At 44.6% G+C, this 15,699-nt stretch overlaps 1 protein-coding gene across 13 annotated transcripts in view; it reads right to left on the minus strand.

Annotated features, from left to right (window-relative positions):
- LOC134843942 (uncharacterized) overlaps positions 1-15,699 on the minus strand; it is a 59,945-nt gene that overhangs the window by 7,451 nt on the left and 36,795 nt on the right. For all 13 annotated transcript variants that reach the window (XM_063860303.1, XM_063860306.1, XM_063860308.1 and 10 more), the window contains exons 9-10: positions 14,385-14,542; positions 13,379-13,472 (exon numbers count right to left, since the gene is read on the minus strand). In XM_063860303.1, coding sequence (XP_063716373.1) covers positions 13,379-13,472; positions 14,385-14,542 — 252 coding nt within the window. The remainder of the gene's footprint in view (positions 1-13,378; positions 13,473-14,384; positions 14,543-15,699) is intronic.

Below are 15,699 nucleotides of genomic sequence, written 5' to 3' on the forward strand. Positions count from 1 at the left end.
TACTCAGCAATTTGGAAGGCACGGCATTAAAATGCGTGGTTGCAAAGAAAGAAGAAGAACGCGATACCGCGGACAAAATCTTCGAAATATTGCTGAATCGATTCGGGTCAGGCATGAAGGGTCACCAAGCGATGATGCGATTTGAAAAGAGAAGGCAGAGGAACGATGAGTCAATTGATCGGTTCCTAGATGACCTTGAGAGCTTGAGAAGAAGGAGTGACCCAGAGGAGTCGACAAACAGAAGAAACTTTAGCATTGCCTCGAAGTTCATTGATGGGGTAAAAAGTGATGACTTAAGAACAATGTTAGCAACATACTACACTTTGTCGAAAGACAGCGCACCGACCCCAGAAGAAATGAGACAGAAATCAAGGGAATACATGCTGATGAAGCCCAAGAAATACTCATATTCAGAAAACAGGAACACGCAAGGGGGAAGCCAACTAGAGGTCGTCATGGTACAAGCCTAGAGATGACATGGACAAGCGCAGATCATGCGCGAACTGCGGGTCGGCGGATCACCACGTGGCTGACTGCACAACATACAAACAATGCATGAAGAGTCTAGGATACGCACCGGATGAGGAGGACATGAGCCAGATGGAGGAACACGAGTACTATAGTGGCTTAATCATCAAGATAGGCGCGAGATGCTTCTTCTGTAACCAAGAAGGGCACTTCAGAATGGATTGTCCCTTGTTCTGGGAAGCGGTCAAGGACCAGAGTCACCCCAAACATAAGTTGGCATTAGCGGCGGTGCAGAATCAGCGGAATAGACAAAACGAGTTTGAATCTAGGAAATTAGGAGCACCAAGCACGGAATTGCCGACGAAAACAGTGAAAGCTGTAACACATGTTAATGGTGCGATAGAATCCGCAGCCGGGAACTCTCTAGAGATAAATTATGAGAAAGCGGCGACGAAGCAATTACCAAAGTGAAACAGGATCTGGCTGCGAAAGAAATAGAGCAACGACTAAAGCAGGAGATCGAAAGACAGAATTTCAACGAAGCATTAACTGGATCAAAGCCAACACCAGAGGCTGTACCGGGCTCGACAAAGACCGGGAATTGTAACACTGTAAAAATGGTGACGGGAAAGCCATTCGTCATATCGAAAATTGGGGCTAGAATAATGTCGATAATCACAGTGGGCGGCCACGAGGTAACCAGAAACTTGAGCGAACCGAGCGACCAGACAATAATGCACATTGACGTGTACGCAGATTACTTGAGTTGTATAAGCCCACAAACGACTTCTAGAGCGTTGAGAGCACTACTCACGAGAGGGGGCAGCAAGTCGGTACGTGTTGATAACAGGCATACTGAAGCTTATGGTCCACACGAGGTGATGCTAAATATAGATGGAATCAACATCTATACCAAGACAATGATAACATGTGACGAAGACCTAATTGGGCAAATCTACGTAGGGAAAGAAGAGTTGAAAGTGAGATAGATTGGACACTGCGCCATGCTTGAAGAAGATGCGATGCACATCGGGACGGAGGCAGATGTGACAGGGCACGTGCTAGACATAAGTGGCAAAAAGACTCAGTTACGTGGGTTACTTGATACGGGAGCAGTCTTGAGCGTCATACCAATCGAAACTTGGGAACGAATGGGCTTTAACAAAAGTGATTTGATAGACTCGAGAATACGGCTGTCAGCTGCAAACAAAGGGGCCCTTCGGGTGCTGGGCAAGACGCCGATAATAGCCCTCAATTTGGGGGAACGTAACCTGTGGATGAGCTTTCTCGTGGTAGAAAACCTAGATGAATCTGACCAATTCATTTTGGGCAGATACTTCATCAGGAATTTCGATGTAGCGATTGATCTAAATAACGCAATGTTCAAGATACGGAACCCGGATAGGAGGTACGCAATCAAACCGGTAAATTTAATAATGGCAAATGAAACCAAAGCACCGGTATTCTTGAGTAGGAGGGTGAGGTTAAAGGCGAATGAAGCGGCAATCGTAGGCTTGAGGATGAAAAATTACAATGAACTAAGTGACAACAAGCAAGTGTGTATAGTTCCGAATCCTAATAGTCAAAAAGCTGCTGTTTTAGGAAGATCCTTCTCGATAACGAAGAGCGGCCTCTGCGTCAGTGTCTTGTTGAATACTCTTGATATACCGATCACGATACAGAGAGGGAAGAAACTGGGATATGCTTTACCGGTTAAAACCCGATATGAAACAACTGAGAAATCAAAACAAAATGAAGTTGTTGATTGTCCCAATCATAGGGACAAAATTTGTATCTTGAGACGATTGCAGAAAATAAAAGATTCTTCAGGTCTTGTCAAATCACTTAAGTCAGAGACGGACGATGGGCTGTCGAGCTGTTCGAACTTTCCAGAGCGGCCCACACTAGATGAAATGCAAATGATAAACCGGTTCTGCCGGAGATTGAACATTTGAGAGGCAAACTGACAGATGAACAGCTCGAAGCCATCAAGGACGTACTAGAGCGGAACGAAGAAGTTTTTTCGAGGCATAAAGCGGATATCGGGTGTTGTAATTTCGTTGAGCATGAAATAGAACTTGAGGAGAACGCGGTATCGCACAGGGAGGGGGCAAGGCGCACAAATCGGAGGCGTGTAGAAAAGAAATCGAGACGTTACTAGAGTATGACATGATAGAACCATCCAAGCCACCGTGGGCGTGTGGAGTAGTGATGGCCAAAAAGAAAGGCGACCAGTTGAGGTTTTGTTATGACTTTCGATACCTGAACTCCGTCACGGTGAAGGATGCCTATCCCATACCTAGGATTGATGAGAGCCTCTCGAAGTTAGGTGATGCAAAATTTTTTACGACTCTTGATTTAGGCTCGGCCTTTTGGCAGGTACCACTAAGGAAGCAGGACAGGGACAAGACAGGGTTTGCCTGCGAGTTGGGTCTGTTTCAAAGGAAACGGATGCCGTTTGGACTTTGCAATGCCACAGCCACATTTCAGCGGTTGATGGCACACGCGCTTATAGGCGTGACGATGAAGTATGGCAATCTGGTAATGTGCTACGTGGATGACGTAGTAATAGCGACGCCCACACTAGAAGACCACATTGAGAGACTTGACGAAGTGTTTGCATGCATGAAAAGGTCGCGGCTAAAGTGTAAACCATCAAAGTGCGAGATACTCAAGGACTCAATAAAATACTTGGACAGGATGGTAGACAAGCACGGCATCAGACCTGATCCGGACGCCGTGGAAGCAGTCCTAACCTGGAAATCACCGAAGACAGAACACCAGTTGATGAGCTTCCTGGGTTTCGCTAACTACTATAGAGAGTTCATCAAAGGCTATGCGGACAAGGTATACCCGATGCAACAATTAATGAGACACAAGGGCAAGAAGTTCACGTGGAACAACGCAGCAGAAGAGTCATTCCAGAGATTAAAGAAAGAACTATGTGAGGCACCAGTACTGGGTATGCCGACTGAGAAAGGGATGTACGTGCTGGACACGGATGCGTCGGTAGTTGCGATTTCTGGAATTCTCCATCAAGAACAAGAATGGAATGGGAAGACAGTCTTGAGACCAATAGCGTACGGGAGCAAAGTCCTAAGTGACACGGAAATGAAGTACGGAGCACCGAAAGCAGAGATGTTCGCGGTGGTTACTTTTGTCGAGAAATACAGGGCATACCTGGGCAGTGAGCCATTCAAGTTGCGAGTCGACAACAGAGCACTGAGCTGGCTGAAAACGTACTCAATGGACCAAAGTTACATTGGGAGGTGGATAGTTCGCCTGGACGGATACAACATGATAATTGAGCATAGAACACGAGATAAACATCAGAATGCCGACAGCTTGAGTAAGAAGACGGAGTTCTATGAGAGACAAGAGCAAAGAGAGTCAGACAGACCTGAAATCAAAGATGGCTTCTCCTTCATGGACAAGGAAACGTACAACAGTCTTCCACTCACGAGATGGCTGGACAAATCAGGCAAACCGATTGAAGATCATCCTGAATTACCTAAAGAACCTCCAGGAAAGACCATCTTGAAGAAGAGCAGAAGGATTCCGATAGAGATAATACTCAAGTCGAAGATCGTGAGGGAGACGCTCAAGGCAAAAGGCTATGATCTTAACCAGGTAGAAGCGGGAACTGCACAGATAGATAATGACTTAATGAGGTTGCTCGAGAAACTATCAGATGATAAGCCCGTGATCCAAGAGAAGGGTCAAGAGGAACCGGAAGTCACTATACTTCGGAGAAAAGAAACAGTGAACAATACTGACTCCTCAAGAGGAAGCGTCACTGACAGCAAAGATGTCGTGCGGTCACTAGTTGACAAAATCCTCGAAAACATTCTGGAGGAGACCAAGGTTAGGAAAAAGAAAGTGGCGTTCAAAGAAGATACTGAACACCTGGGACTAGGTCAAGAGTCCGGGGAGTGGTCCATGTTCACGGAAGAAGAAACCGGAGAAGGAAAATTGTCCGGTGAAGAATGGGATGAAGACTCGGATGAGAGCAGCGAAAACCAAGACAGTCTGTGCATGATATTGGCGGAAGAGAAGATAAGGCACCACGACAGGGAGTTACAGACGGATCCATCTTCAGGAACGTACAATCTGGACATACAGGATATACGAGGTGGTGAAGAATTTGAGAAAATTGCGGTTTCAAGGAAGCCATTCAGGGAACTATCATGCAACTCAAACGTCAGAACGAATCTGGTGCCAGAAGATGATATGAAAATCGTGAAAAGGATGATATGCGTGAAGCTGAGTGATGACATCCACAACCCTGGTGAGATGAATGGACAGATCATGGCGCTAAAGGAGCATGTCAAGGCGAGATATAGGCTGTCAGACCTAATAAGGGCCCAGAAGAATGACAAAATGACAAGTAACCTCTCCAAATGGATCCAGTCGGGGGTCAAGGAGAAGGGGGAACTCGAGGAAGACAGCTACAAGATCTTGAGCCAGTTCTACAAAGAAAAGAAAGACTTACTCTACCACACAGCTGATGGGGTGGTAGCATGCAAGAGGAAAGATGAGGAGAAGATATTACACAAACACAACCTCATCATACTATCACAATTGTATCAAACGGAGGTGCTTTTCAGATCGCACGACCAGATGGGGCACCAGGGGATAGATAAAGTACAACAAAGGATACTTCACAGGTTTGATTGGCCAGGAATGAGAAAAGCTTGCGAGAGATGGGTGAATGCCTGCCTGGCATGCCTCCAGGTAAAAGACCCAAGGAAGATGAAGTTCCCCCTCAAGTCCGTCGAGAGCTCAGAGTTCAATGAAGTGGTGCAGATAGACCATCAAAAAATCTGCATGACGGAGTCAGAATATAACCAGATACTGGTTATAATAGATCACTTCACAAAGTTGGCGGAAGCGGTTCCGTGCCAGACAGCCTCGGCCGAGGAGACATGTGATCATCTGATAACGCGTTGGATATCGCGGTATGGTTGTCCAATGACTTTCCAGTCGGACAACGGCAAAGCTTTTGTGGGGGACTTGACAAAAGAATTGATGAGGAGATCGCACATTGCTCAAGCACACTCGACGACCTACCATCCACAGACCAATGGGTTGGTAGAGAGACAGAACAGGACACTGGTCAACATGTTAAGGGTGTCCTGCTCAAGATACATGACGGACTGGGATAAATACCTGCCACAGGTAGTAGGGGCCTACAACAGTACACAGCACTCAACGACGGGAATCAGTCCTTTCATGATGTTGACGGGCAGGGAGAGAGCAATGCCTCTGACATCTTTTTACCCGGATTACGAGGAGAAAAGGACGTCGCCTCAGGCATACGTGAAAGAAGCGATCAAAAGACAACAGGAGCTAAACGAGCTATGCGGGAGGAACACGGCGCAAGCGCAAATGAGACAACGCAGAAAATATGACGAAAAAATATTACAAGCAAAGCCATATGAAGTGGGCCAATACGTGTGGGTCTTCCAAAATGTCATACCGCCCAAAGGAACAAAAAAACTACTCAAGAAGTGGAGGGGACCATTCATGATAACGGAAGTGCATCAAAAAGGACGGTTCTACCGCTTGAGTACTGGGCGAGCAGCACATTATGAAAATCTGAAGCCTCACGTCCCGTCCCCGGAGGACTGGTGCATACCTAAGGACATGGAGGGTCTCGAGTACCTGGTGGTAGAGCCAGCGTGTGAAGTGAATGAAAAAGGCACCAGAGAGAAAAATGATGGTAATGAGAACTTGAGTTTGGACGACAATGAAAAGATAGAGGTGGAGTCTGAAGCAGGATCGTTTGTAGAAGAAGACTGGAACGACCCGGAGCAAGATGAGGTGCCGAAGTGGATGGAGCCAGATCGACCAATACCACTGGGAACCAGGACTGGCAATCGTAAACGGACCGGCATGAGGTACAACAGATACGGGGATGACTTCTTGATCGATAAGATACAGCCAGACAAATTGGGCGAGGAACTACTGAGTACAGGCGAACTGGAAGCCGAAGAGGAATGGCAGGTCATTGACGATGGTGGACACTATCCGCAGGAAGACTACTCGACACCAGAATTGGAGACGGATCTCGAACAGAGTGAGATAGAGAGGAGGGAGAACACGAACTTGAGGATACTAGAGTGGATGCGCGATGTCAAAGACGAGAGCCACGAAGGACAAAGCATTCAACAAGTCGACGTGTCATCGGCAAATTATATGAAGACAGAGGACCCTCTTTTCGGATGGACGGCAACAGACAGGCCGCTGGACATTCCTCCGGACAATTAAGACCCGACAACATCGACGGGGATGTCGATAAATATTTTTGTCCGGGGAGTGGGAGTAGGACTTACCCACACCGAAAATTTGATGATAAAGAAGCTCAAGGAAGTGAGAGAAACAAGCGAATTGGAACTGGAAGAAGAAGAGCCAGAGCCTACCATAGGTCGGAATTTCAAAACGAAATTTGAAATACCCAATGAGTACTCGGAAAACATCATGATAACGGATAGCGACTTCATCCTGTCAAACAGGACTAGCGCGATCTGCATCACGGCGGACATGAGTTTCAAATCAAGATTGGAAGCTGAATTCAAAAGAGAGTACCAGAACGTGGAGTTTCTGTTCAGACAGAGACCAGGACTGGGAGGGATGGCAGCGCTTCCACCATCAGTAGCATAAGTCCCGGGCAAATATTTGTGCTTCCTAGTGACGAGGGTCAATGACAGGAACACAATTGATCCCGAACACGTGATGTTGGCACTAACAAGACTACGAGACTTCATGATTGAAAGAGGAATAACGGAGGTCTCAATGCCGGCGTATGACCCAAACAGGGGCAAATTGAGCTCAAGGGAATTGTACGCTATCCTACACGTAGTCTTCGCGGAAACGGAGATGATAGTGTATCTTCACAAGAAATACTACTTGAGCATCGCCTGAGTTGGGCACACGGGGGTCTCGAGTTGGGCGTGAGGGAGGAGTCTCGAGTTAGGTACTGGGGTGCGGCACAGGTAAGGGGATCTTAAGACGCGATTGGCATGACAATTGAATTTTAGAAGGATTAACGGCGCTAAAACATAAAATGAATCTGCATGCCTTTAAAGAAATTCCAATTAAATTGTTTTAAGTGGAATGAAAATGATAAGATTTTAACCATACTGGTAAAAGGGGGGTTTCTAGGTCAGGAACATGACATATTAAGTCTTAATATGGTTTCTGTTTTCAGATCAAGTTTGATAAACAAAGTTGAAAATCCAACTATACTCAAGCGAGAGACAGAAAGGGAAATCTTGATTGAACTCGCGATAATCGACACCTGCAGCAAGCATTTGCAAGGAGACATTTCTAGAGAATTCTTAAGTTGGTCAATTCTTGAGTTGGTAAGGTAGTTCTTGAGCTGGTTAACACTTGAATACATCCCGAAGTCACAGAAAATGGCAGACAGGTTCTGGAAATCCGTGCCCGCGGCCCTGAAGAAGCCTACTCTCGATGAGCTGCACAGACGCCTGAGGGACCTGGATTATACCCAGATAGACGAGAGAATGGCGGTAATGCTGAATGCCATCCTCCAGTTGGAAGAACAGGGTGAGTGCAGGGAGTCTGCGACGGAGGCTGTCTTGATGGTCGGCTACACCACCGAGGGAATATCAAATCAGGAACAGACCAGATGGTTGTCTTGGAATGTGGATGGAGGAGTAAGGGGCTTTGACTTGGCAAGGAATCCTGGCCTGAGTAACAATACCGAATATGGCGCAGGAGAATTCCCACTACCAACTAGGCCATCAGCGAGATCGACAGGCCAGAGCTCGAGTAAGGTGCCATTGATGACGCGAGTGCAACAGACGACTGAGGCATATCCGGATCTTGGTGTTCTAAAGAAAGAGCTCGAGACATTGAAGGAAATGGAAGACTGCTTGAAGAAGTTGGACAGTGGAGTAGCTCGCAAACGACGCAATTGGGCCACCCAGCAAAAGGCTGAGGTTAACAAGATAGAATTGGCGAACCAGCTGAAGAGGTCCTGGCAGAACTTATTGAAGGATCATTTTGAAGAGGCAATGAGGACACCCTCATCAGCACCGCCATTGATGGCGAATCCCTTCGTTAGAACCGCAGGACAATTGATGCTCACCTGGAGTCTGGTGGGAATAGAGTTGGAGACATTGACCTCGTATGACAGGTTGAAGTTGGGAAGCAAGAAGCTAGAAGTGTATCAAGCACTGATGCAGCACGTGGCCAGGGATAATTCAGGCTTGAGCCTGGCTAGGAGGAAGGATGCCACATGTTTCTTGAGATGGATAATGTCAATGATGTCTGATAGCACCATCTTGGCGTGCTACCAAAGAGCAAGCGGAAGTAAAACCGTGGAAAAGAGAGTCTCAACGATCATATTAAACGTATATCAGAGTACTGGAATAGAGAAGGAAGATGGTTCCAGACTATCCCTAGAGAACCACAGAAAGCTGGACGAGGTACGGAGGTTTAAGAAAGAAGAAGTTCGAAGAAGAACATGATGTTCACCGTAACCTGGCCTCGCCAGAGCAGTACTCGAGACTCAGTGAGAAGGGGGGATACCAATACGTGTCTCGAGTGATGGGGATAGCCTACAACCCCTTCTTAGACTCAGAAACTGGAGGCGCTCACAGGAACCACGAGGTAGCGGAGCTGCTGACGTTTTGGACAGAAAAACTAGTGGAAATAGACGCGGTGGAGAAAGAGAGGCCGAGCCTGGGCCTGATTATTGAGAAAACACCGGAGGTGGTGAGCATACCGCGCTCGAACAAGAGAGTTGAAGTGAACATGGGTGATGGCAATGGCTTGTTGATCACGAACTTGGGAGTGGTATGGAAGTTACTAAGACCCTCCTGGTGCCCACATCCCCACGCGAGTCTGATCGAGGAGACCACCGAGCGGGTGAGGTTAGCACCAACGGAAGATGAAGATTTGGCAAAGTTGAGTGTGGTGCACAAACTGATCTTACCTCAGATGAAGGAGTCAGGCGAAAAGACGAACAATCTCGAGTCAGCAAAGAAGATGGAGCCGGGTAGCTGTCTGGATTCTACGTGTGGGAGTGGAGAGCACACCTGCGATGGACGATCATGTGTCAGGATACTGTCCTTTCAAAAAGAAGATCTGGTTACTTGGTTTGAAGACATCACGGAAAGGGAGAAAAGTGAAGTACAAATAGTGGCGGAGTGTTACGCGAGAACTACAGTGAACATAGCGACAGCTTTCGGATTCTTCTCGAGAATGTGTAGTCTGCAGTCACTGGAGAGGCTAGAGTCTGAACACCATTTAGTGACTGCGTTGAGCGTGGAATCATGGCCTGGGGTGTTGCAGGTGACTCAAAAACATATCCGGAGCTGGAAGGTTGATCTCGAGGCGGAAATGGGGTTTCCCATGAGCGAAGCTTATGGCCTGCCATTGAACGCAAAATCCCTGATAGGGTCAATGATGGCCAATTTGTGTAGAAGCCACTACCCACTGCACATGGCGATGGTGGAAGCATCCAGCCAGAGATTATTGGTGGACAAGGCCTTCTCAGTGCCCAAGTGCGTGAGGTTGGCTCGGGTATCGCATCACTCGCACAAGTTGTTGAGGAAAATCAGAGGGACAGTACCGAAAGAGATGAGAGATGACTTGAATGAAATCTGGGGAGAAGAGCTTTTGAAATTGGAAAGTGAGAACACAAGCGATCACGAGAGACAAAACGTGATCGGAAAACCTGTGGGGGGTGCTCCAAACATGGGAGAGAACGACACGATGCATGAGAAAATGATGGAGCTTGAGCCTCTCTTGGAAGCCTCGGGGGAGCGTAACCTCAGGAGCATTGAGATCACCCATGGAGAATGCCCATGCCACTGTTTGGCACAAACGGTGTGGTATCCAGATCAGAAGAACCTCTGCCTGGTGTGGGATATGGAAAAAATTCGGTCGATCGGATTACCGGATCACCGGCAGAAGGTGACGCTCCTAGTAGTGAGTACGATGCTGGCTCTGAGATGGATAGAAGAGAATATAACGAAGTATCGGGAAGCGAAGACGCCAACGGCTGAGTCAATATATGCGATAGACTACAGCAGGAGACTCGAGTTGTTTGAGACTGCATGCAAAGTATTCGCCATACCAATGGAAGTCAGACACGTATGGAGCCGCTTGAGGTACTTTCCATGGTTTCGAGCGACACTGACGTCTTGGTTATACATGACAACGAAAGATCACATGAGAAAGCATCAAAAGGAGTATCGACAGTTCCAGGCCGAGATTCGGCCGGAAGCTTTCAAGAGACCCCTGTTGACCCATCGAAATGTGATCACGACAGGATGGAAAAGAGTGGGTAAAATGTCTAGAGACAATACCAAAGCGAGGGAATCGATACTAGAGGAGGACTTGGCGAAGAACGTGAGCCTGAGCCTGCACAATTCCTTTTGTTTGAACCGGGAATCTAGGGTGAAGGCACTGCCCAACCAGGCAAAGAGGTTGCAGGAGCAAAGGGAATGGATGCGATCCTATGATCAGCTGAAGGCTTGGGAGGAGATTGTGATTAGCTTCGATGATGAAGAAGAACTGTTGAGACAGTTTGCCGTATCCAGTACTTCAGGGGACGGCACCTCCAAGGCGAAGGGTGCGAAATGAGCGGTTGGTTCGAAGAGATCTTGAATCTTGAGAGGGAAAGGGGGGCTTGAGTGTGAATCCGGATGAAACCTGGGTTCACGAAAAAGAAATTTTAACGAATCAGATATTGTTATTAATATGCTATATTTACTATATAAATCAAAATGCTGCATGACAATTTCCTGATTGAATGGGACAAAATTTTTTTTAAATAATTGGCTTGAAAAGCGAGAATTCAAGGGTGCAGGTGTGTGCAGATTTTGATTGCTGTTTAGCGATAGTGTGAAAATTTTACATGGCCGTGAATTTTGGGGTGTAGATAACCTTAAGTCTGCTGCAAACTTCTGTAAATGACCACTGGCACTGTACCTTGAGCAACACTCGGTTTTCTGGGACTCACTGACAGACGACAGCACGCGATGAGGACATCGATCTTGAGTCCGGGGAGTATGTGCCAGTCGGTCATATTTGGAAGTTTGACCTTGAGAAAAACAAGAACGCTTAATTTTGGAGTGAAATTTGATTTTTCAAAAATTCGAATGGAGCCTGTCATGCACGATTCTCTCGCGATAACTGAAAACCGAAAAAGAGAAATCAGAACGATCGAGTAACAATCGCGGGAAAGTTGCCAGATAAAGCAGTAGGAAATTGCCATTCGCAATTTCCGTCACAATAAAACTAGAGTAGAGCTGTCCTATCTGAAACAGAAGGAAGCGTATTCCCGAGAATTGGACTATTGTTGCTCGACTGGATTATCATTCAAACTGGACTAGAGTGAACCTTCGATGGAAAGGTGGACAGCTTGAGTGTCCCAATGGTTCACGAGAAACTATACTCTAGAGTTCAAACTTGTTCCTGTTATTGAAACTAACAAACATTAAACTCATTTAGTTACATTATTTAATTCTCGAGTTGTTTACTAACTTAATTACTCCCAGTTCTTGAGCGTGCTACGATGTGAGTACCCAATTTAAATTTCTAGAGTGTGTTTTATGATTGTTATGTTGAGGTAAGGCGAGTTTTAGGTTGATCCATCTGAAATGGATCAAAGTTCCACTGTCTAATAAAAAGTAACTTAACGGATTGTTCCGACCCGGTTTTTAACGGCGTTCATGTATTTTGGGTATATAGAGACCTAAGTATGGGGACGTTCTTATTTCTAGAGTGGGGGGATATTTTGGTAGTAGCCTTTAAGCTGTAACGGGTCGTAGTCTCATGTCACAAGCGAACCGAATTGGCTCCGACTGATTTGAGGTAGAAAAACACAAGAGATAGTGTCCCTGACTCTTGAGCCAATGGTTATAGGGCCTATTTTTCTTAAGCCTCATGTGTGACTACAGTAGACGAATGTTACAAAGTAAAAAGATTTGATTGGTTGATTGTATTAATCTCATTGAATAAATTATTAACAAATATGCGACTACTTTTTAACGCATGAATTTTGTCTAATTTTATTTGTTAAGCATTTATTTAAAGTGATGAAGTTTTGACTAACAATTAGTTTTATGTTGACAGGAAACAGAGAAAAGTATCCACACGCCCCGCTACCAACGACTCCCTGCTGGCAATTAAAAAAAGATGCATCTAACCACTACAGTAAATTTTCAACAAAAAACTTCACCGATGTCAGAAAAAATCTGAAAAAAAAACTAAAAATTTGAATAAAGTGTCACATTATCAAGCTGAGTTTATGATATTGTTACAATTTAACAATTTCTTTAATTATCTTATAATACTGAAGATACCGATTTGAGCATATTCGGTTCAGGCATGGTCATGTATCCTGCAGATGTGAGCATGTTTAGTTCAGGCATGATAATGTATCCTGCAGGTGTGAGCATGTTTAGTTCAGGTATGATCATGTATCCTGCAGGTGTGAGCATGTTTAGTTCAGGCATGATCATTCATGCTGCAGGTGTGAGCATATCTTCAGTTAGCACACCTGATGCAGGTCTGATGCAGGTATGTGCATGCCGAATATAGACATGCTGCACATCTGTTACAGACATGAATTTTGCATGATTTTACAATGATCCGATATGATTATGGCCAAAAAGTTCGGTACGGACAGGCTTAGGCAACATTTTTCAGCCCAAAAAGTAAGTAAAAAGCTTTTGATTAGTTTTTGAGTCATTTAATAATTAACATAAAAATCGGGCGCCACAAATAGAAGTATTTTTTGTGAAGTGAGAGGGGGTGACAAAAATGATTACAAGTGAAAGGCCGTATAACATGTGCAACTGATTGCGGTTCTACCGGTGCTACCTTATGACATTCTACCCTAGCGCTAGATTCTCGTTTAAGGTGCACTTGCCTGTAGCTGAGTTCGGAGTCTAGTTTCCTGTACATCTCGTGGGCAGTGTCGCAATTCGCACTCTCGCTCTCCCACTGCAGAGTCATTTGGAGACCTGAACAAAAAACATATCAGATTATTTCAGCATATTACAAATTTTGAAAATTCACCTCCACCCCCTTACAAAAATCTACATTCGTCCCGGCTAGAAATGGTTCCAAACTTGTTTTTAACAATAACTCAACTGTTTGCATGTATCAATATTTCGAAGTTTTCTTGCTTTCTTCCTTTTATTAATAATTGGCCATAGGGGCTGATTTAGGGGGGTTTGGCGGACGCCCTCTCCTCAGGGATTCGAACCCCTGCCGACCCAAAGGGTCCCCCTTTGGTATTTTTTAAGAAATCCATTTTTGGCCAACTTACCCTAAAATTTTGGGGTGGCTTTGGCGCCAATATATAGTAAGTTTGAGGGGGAGCGCGCGCCAAAAAAACGCGATTTTATGTCAAAACTTTCCAAAAAAAGCCCAAAAACGGTTTTTCGACCTGTTTTTCAAAAGTTTGCCTGCGGCGCAGAAAAATTGGCCAAAAAGGCGTCTTTTTAGTGCTTTAGAAGAGCTGGGAAAACATTTTGGTCGACCTAAAAAAATCCTTGAAAATCCGTAGATCCCCCCCCCCCTCGAGAAAATCATAGATCCGCCCCTGATTGGCAAAAAAGAGAAGTTTGTTTGGCGAAGAAAAGAAATAATTGTATTTTCTGAGCACTATCATAAGCTTGAAAAGCTTTTTTAAATCCTCATAACAAATATTCTGTTTTTGTTAAAAATAGTAGCATTTTCATTAATCTTTTTTAATAGGAGGTTAAGAACAAAAATTCACAGAGGTTTTCTTTCAGAAAATGCAATACAAGGTTTTTGAAAACTTATTGGAAAAATTTGAAAAAAAATGGTTGCATGGAAGCTGGAATTGCGAAAAAATAACAGAAACTGAGATGTTCATGTTCACAAAAATATGGGTAATGTGCAGATACCTGTGAGGATAGAGATTATGGCGGATACTTTAATGATGAAGAGAGACAGCATGTGGTTGCTCTCCTGGGTGGCGACGAGGGAGGAGAGGATGGTGGCGAGGGTAGAGAGCAGAACGAGCGGAGAGTAGAAACAGCCCAGATTCAGGAAGTAGTAGTATCTGTAACCCAACCACACACCTTACTTCTATCAAGCTTAAAGGTTCAACTATGATTGTTGCAGCCACCAATCAAGAAATCTGTATGAGATATTCCTAGACATTTGTACACAGATCAAATAATAAGCTTTTATTCGTTTTGATTTAAAAAAACATTGAATCATTGATTCAAGAAGTTAATCATGAGTTGGTACATTTTTTTGAAAGTTTCGATATAAAATGTTTAATCAAGGCGCGGATCTAGGGTTTCTCAAAGATAGCAAAACTTGATGCAGCACAGGTAAATCTAAAAAAAAGAATATCTGTAGGCTGTGCAAGTAGTACAGAATGTTCCGATCATAATCTTAAAAAAATGCATAAAACGCTTTTTCATATATATATTTTTTCAGATTAGTGTTGTTTTTTGCGAGTCGTGTGATAAAAGGATCTGACGAAAACCAAGAAAGTAGGCATACTCGACGGTAATTTTTAAATAGGCAAACTGGGAAACCGTTTTAGTCAAAAAAGACAAAAAACTGAAAAAATTCTCTAACGTTTTTTTTTTTTTTTTTTTTCAATTTTATTTGCAGAAACTGTTTTTAATTTTTGAAGTTTTCTTTTCCAAAAAAGGAGCTAATAAAATTGAAGAACAATTTAGCTGGAGTTTAACTAAAGTTTCATGGCTTATTCTTCTATAATAAGCCTGATCGCTTTCTTTACTTGCTCAAACTTTCACTAAAAATCAAAAATTTTTAACCGGTTTTTCTCAACACTGGGACAATTTTTCGAAACTATTTTAATGGTAGTTCGAATCAAAGCTGAAATGGCTTTAATATGATACATAACTCCACCCATTACGCATTACGATTATAATTTGCAGTAAATACTTTTGGTTGAAAATCAAAAAAGCCGGCTCGCTTTTTTAAATTAGCCCCCGGCCCAGCTCCCACCATTCAACCTTGCGCCTTTTTCCTTGGGGAAGAGAGATGTCATCCATTTTGCCACAACCGGTCCCACCTTGAGGAGGCGGATGAAACTGGGACCCCTCCAAACGTGACCGAAGCGTGATTCCAACCCACGACCTTCGTGTTCAAGGCCGAGCGTCTCACCCACTCAGCCACGGTTGCTCAACTCTCATCGCTCCCCTCAATTGCTCAAAATTTGACCGAAATTCAAAATTT

The sequence above is a fragment of the Symsagittifera roscoffensis genome, chromosome 4 (assembly GCF_963678635.1).
Source record: "Symsagittifera roscoffensis chromosome 4, txSymRosc1.1, whole genome shotgun sequence".
Classification (NCBI taxonomy): domain Eukaryota; kingdom Metazoa; phylum Xenacoelomorpha; order Acoela; family Convolutidae; genus Symsagittifera; species Symsagittifera roscoffensis.